The sequence below is a fragment of the Simochromis diagramma genome, unplaced genomic scaffold (genome assembly GCF_900408965.1).
Source record: "Simochromis diagramma unplaced genomic scaffold, fSimDia1.1 OVJJ01000302.1, whole genome shotgun sequence".
Lineage (NCBI taxonomy): Eukaryota > Metazoa > Chordata > Actinopteri > Cichliformes > Cichlidae > Simochromis > Simochromis diagramma.
The window spans coordinates 10,770,404-10,775,125 of NW_024386792.1; the positions used below are offsets into that span (position 1 = coordinate 10,770,404).

At 35.7% G+C, this 4,722-nt stretch overlaps 1 protein-coding gene across 1 annotated transcript; it reads left to right on the forward strand.

The window, feature by feature from the left end:
* Positions 1 to 340: 340 nt before the first annotated feature.
* On the forward strand, positions 341 to 2,444 carry LOC120729034. Its single transcript, XM_040024412.1, has 5 exons — positions 341 to 504; positions 664 to 1,068; positions 1,553 to 1,699; positions 1,839 to 1,897; positions 2,048 to 2,444. Exons 1-5 carry the CDS (start codon positions 468 to 470, stop codon positions 2,180 to 2,182), a joined length of 783 nt encoding a protein of 260 aa, XP_039880346.1. The 5' UTR covers positions 341 to 467; the 3' UTR covers positions 2,183 to 2,444.
* The last annotated feature ends 2,278 nt before the right edge of the window (positions 2,445 to 4,722 follow it).

Consider the following 4,722-nt stretch of genomic DNA (forward strand, 5'->3'; position numbering starts at 1 on the left):
AGGAGAGATCATCTGTAAGAATTTAACATGATTTTAGATAGAGAAATTAATCAATTTGGTGATTAGACTCTGATGACCCATTGTGACAGAAGACACCCCAAAAACTAAGAGCAATGTTACCTTGAGATGTTTGACATTATAGATTGACAACACATGATTTTTCAACTAAAGTAGAAAATTTTCAGATGCATCAGTATTGTTAATAAGTGAGATTAAATTTTCTGACAATTTTGACTTGTTTAAATTTAAACTGTCCCGGTTTAAATGTTGGTCAGCTGTAGTTTTAAGAAACTTTATCTTTTCTTTACATCAATACAAAAAGAAAGTGACACATGACCACAAAAGAATGTTACGCTCAACTAACCAGTCACAACTTACATTTCCTTTAATGGAAAAATCTCCTCCTTTCATGACATCCGGCAGTAAGCCTTACTTGATTCTCTTACATCTACAGGTCATCGACAAACATGGGCAGGACGCTTTTTCTTCTCACTGCTCTCTTAGGTATATTATTTAGTTAAATCTGAAAGATTGCATTTGCACTTCATATTTTTCTTTTTGTGTAATAATCGATATTTAGTTTCTGAGTGTTTGAACAATATTGTAATGTTAGTTCTGATGAAATTGTTTAGTTTTTGATCTGATTTTGTGTTTGTCTTTCAGGAGTTGTTTTCTGTAGTCATGGCAAGCTGTCTGGACCAGAGTTAGTGCTAAGAGTCAGACCCGCCGATAACATCACTCTTCACTGCGACTGCCGAAAATCAAGCCGCAATTTCATAGTTTGGTTCAGGAACTGTTCTCATGAGAACCAGCCTTCACTCATTCTGAGGACAAACTACAAATATGATCCATCATACCTTGAGGACAAAGTAGACATTCTCAATCCATTCCCTCATTTGCATTTATTGGAAAACCAGTCTTCTGACTCCTATGACCTGTTGATCATGAACACTACTGATTCTGATGAGGGTCTCTACTACTGTGGAACTGAACAGAAGGAGATTGACACAACATTTTCTCAGAAATATATTTACAAATATGGCAACATCACAACCAGGATTCTGTTGAGTAAGTGTTTGAATCTTATTTCTGTTTGAAATAGCTTAAGTTGAGTGAAATTCATTCAAAGAATATAATCTGAATACTCAGAATAAGAACAGCCTCCATAACTTCATCTTGGGGCGTTCAAAGAATATTCTAGCTCTAGTATTCATACTGTAAATTGCTCCTGATAAATAACCAATTTCAGTTTATGATTTAATTAAAGAAGTTAAGGCACTTAAAACAAAAGAGCCTAAAGTTATCAACAAAATTAGCTGATTTGTCGTTATTTTTTAAATGTAATTGCCAGTGGTCATGTACTATATAGGTCATTTAATTGTTGTTTTTTTTCTTTTAGTCATTTGAGATCTATATTTATGTATCCACCTATATTTAAAAAATATTATTGCAATTAACACATGGGGAAAAATCTGTATTTTTAAACATGAACCATGAAAATGCATACAAATAAATTATACAAACTAATTATTGCAATTTGTGTTTGAGACAGCCTCCACCGTGACTCGTCATGACATCCACAAACCTCAGGAGGACTGTAGCGTGTGCTGGAAGCTGCTTTTCACTCTGTGTCCTTTTATTGTCGCTCTCTTCTCTCTTTTATCCTCTGTACTGTTTTACCAGCTTCGCCAAAAAATAGGTACCTGCTGTATTTGTAACTTCCATCTGTTCCAGCTGAACAACTTTGTACTTAATTTCCATCCTCAATTTATTGTATTATTGTATTTGTTATGTTCCATCTTTGATGTAAAATTTGTCCTCTCCTCTGTTTTCGGTAGAAAATAATACATCTCAAGATGACATGAAGACAACTGAAAGCCAAAGTCACATAAAGCAGGTAATCACCAGCGACAGTAATTAACAGACTATCTTGGTGTTACAGTTACAATTTTCATTTTAAGTTACAGAGTGAGGTGGGTTTTTTTTTTGGGTTTGCTGTTTACTTACAAACTCTAATACTATATTAACAACAATTTTGAAATCTCAGGATGAAGATGTGTGTTATGCTGCCCTGGAAATTCGTCAAGCATCACAGAGACCAAATAAGAAGAAAATTCAAAGTTCAGATTTTAGCACATATTCCTCCATCAATACTTCCCAGATAAAAGAACATTCACATTAAAAACAAAAATGATAATTGTGGACAAGAGATATTTTATTTTATTTACAGCAGTTTTCTACCACATTTAAGATGAAAAGCAGGTGATAGATTTGTCCCTTCTTGTTTAATCAGCTTTTCACACCAACTTTAATAGATTCCTCACAATAGACGCTGATATTTCCAGAAGTAAACTGTGTTGAATTTATAGTGGCATAAAAAGAGAATACGGTTTTTCCTAGTTGGTTCAAAACTCCATGAAGTTGTATTATGAAGGAAGATTACCTATGTAATAATAATAATAATGGATTGGATTTATATAGCGCTTTTCAAGGCACCCAAAGCGCTTTACAATGCCACTATTCATTCACTCTCACATTCATACACTGGTGGAGGCAAGCTACGGTTGTAGCCACAGCTGCCCTGGGGCAGACTGACAGAAGCGAGGCTGCCATATCGCGCCATCGGCCCCTCACCAGTAGGCAAGTAGGGTAAAGTGTCTTGCCCAAGGACACAACGACCAGGACAGAGAGCCCAGGGATCGAACCGGCGACCTTCCGGTTACAGATGCAATTCCCAACCCCCTGAGCCACGGTCGCCTAACCGTAGGAAGGAGTGTTAAGCCTAAATAAAGGAACAGTGCAAAATGTATTTGTGGCATTGTGAGAGAAAAACGTGCATGAATTTAAATGGTGATACAGTAAATGATTGATTGTGTAACTGGTAACTGTTTTTGTAATATTGAATAAGAAATCTTATAGTCTATTTGTAGAGAGATTATTCAATGTGTAAAATTAACTTTATTTGTCAAAAACTATCATGAATTTCACATTTCCCTCATTTTGGTGTAATGTCTGACCTGAATGTGCTTCATTAGTATATCAAAATTACTTTATTATATATCATTTGATGTAGTCGAAAGTTTAACATTTTAATAAAAGTCAGTGAAATGATAAGCAGCACTCACAGTCTGCTGAGTGGTAAATTAATGCATTAACTTTGAATTTGCTAAGTGACAGGTTTCTGCAGTATGCATAATTTGCCTTCTTCAGATCACCAGTGCTGTGTTCGCTATTAAATTTTTTCTTTATAGATTTCTATCGCCTGTTTCTCTTATAATGTCCCATCTAAAGTAGACGGTATTCAGTCTGTTCATTTTGTGAGCAACAATAGTCAAATACCCCTTTTATGTGAGTATACATAGAGCCTGAAGTTTGGGTTAAAGGTGAAAGTTGATAGCAACCATTTTGATCCCCAGGTTTTATGTTTATTCAAGTCACTTAATGCAAATAAAACCTGGCTGTGGTCAACTTGTATTCATACAATATTAGCATGCCTAAACAAATTAGAGGAGTGCAAAAATTAAGAACTGTAAGGCAAACAATGCAGGCTTTGTGATTTGTCTTAATAATACAAAACAGACTTTGATTCCAAGACCACACTTGCCTCTCGGTTAGTTTTACAGTTGAGTTTGAAATTTCTGGTTTTCTATATTAAAGGATTTGCATGAGTATGTGTCTTTTTATCTCTCTGAATGCTGAGTCTGTACATTTTAAAAATTGACTTCTGACATGGTTTATTTAGCTGTTGTTGGTTTTTTAATTCTTTGAAGTTCTGTTTTCCTTTACTGTCATCTTTTATTATGTTTTAAACAGTAAAGAAGCTGTTGTTTTTAAATGTGCTTGCTTATAAATAAAGTGACTTAATTTGACTGTGTTTAAGTAAAGTTCTCTTCTTGTGTTGAAGCCTGCTTGTGATAGGACATGGCATTTGTCCTCATGTGATTTCCTGTTTTTCTTTCTTGCTTTTCTGTAGTCAAGCTCTAGTTATGTATCCTTCAATGCAATAAGTATTACAAAAGGTGTTTGATAAAAATAGATAGCTAAAAGAAGTTACTGGACAATGCAACTATCAACACTTGGCCCAAAGCAAACAGGAAAACCTCAGTGACAAACAGTCCATCATACTCTACAAACTGCAACATGGAGGCAAACTGATGCTAAAATGACAGAATTTTTAACTTTCTCAACTTGTGATAATCAGGGAATTGAAGAATTAAATCCAACTCTGTTTCATGGAAATTGCTTACTGTGTTATATACTGTGTAAATGAAAATAATAAAATAATTATTTCTCTCATTTTTGGAGTTTATCTGCTCCAAAACCATGTCAGCTGGGAGACTGTTTTAAGGTCAAGACATCTGATCTAGCACACTGATCCAATACTTATTGGACAGGTCATCCAGGTACACAACGCAGTGGCTACGACGGCTGTTCACGAGTTGTCACTGTCACTCACACTGCAATCTAAATTGTGCAATCTATCATTTGCACCATCTAAATGGTGCAACAAGCCCCCCCCCCCCGTCCCCTTCTGGCTGCCTCTGCCTCAATTTTATCCCACAACTTAGACATTCACATTACTCACACTCTCATTACACATACATATAGGATCTTGGGGGTGGGCACGCTACACGGAATCCAAATTACCATCAGGGTGTACACCTCACCCCTGGTGTCGTTGCCCACCTCTCAATTTTAAATACACGTTGACATTGAGGGCTA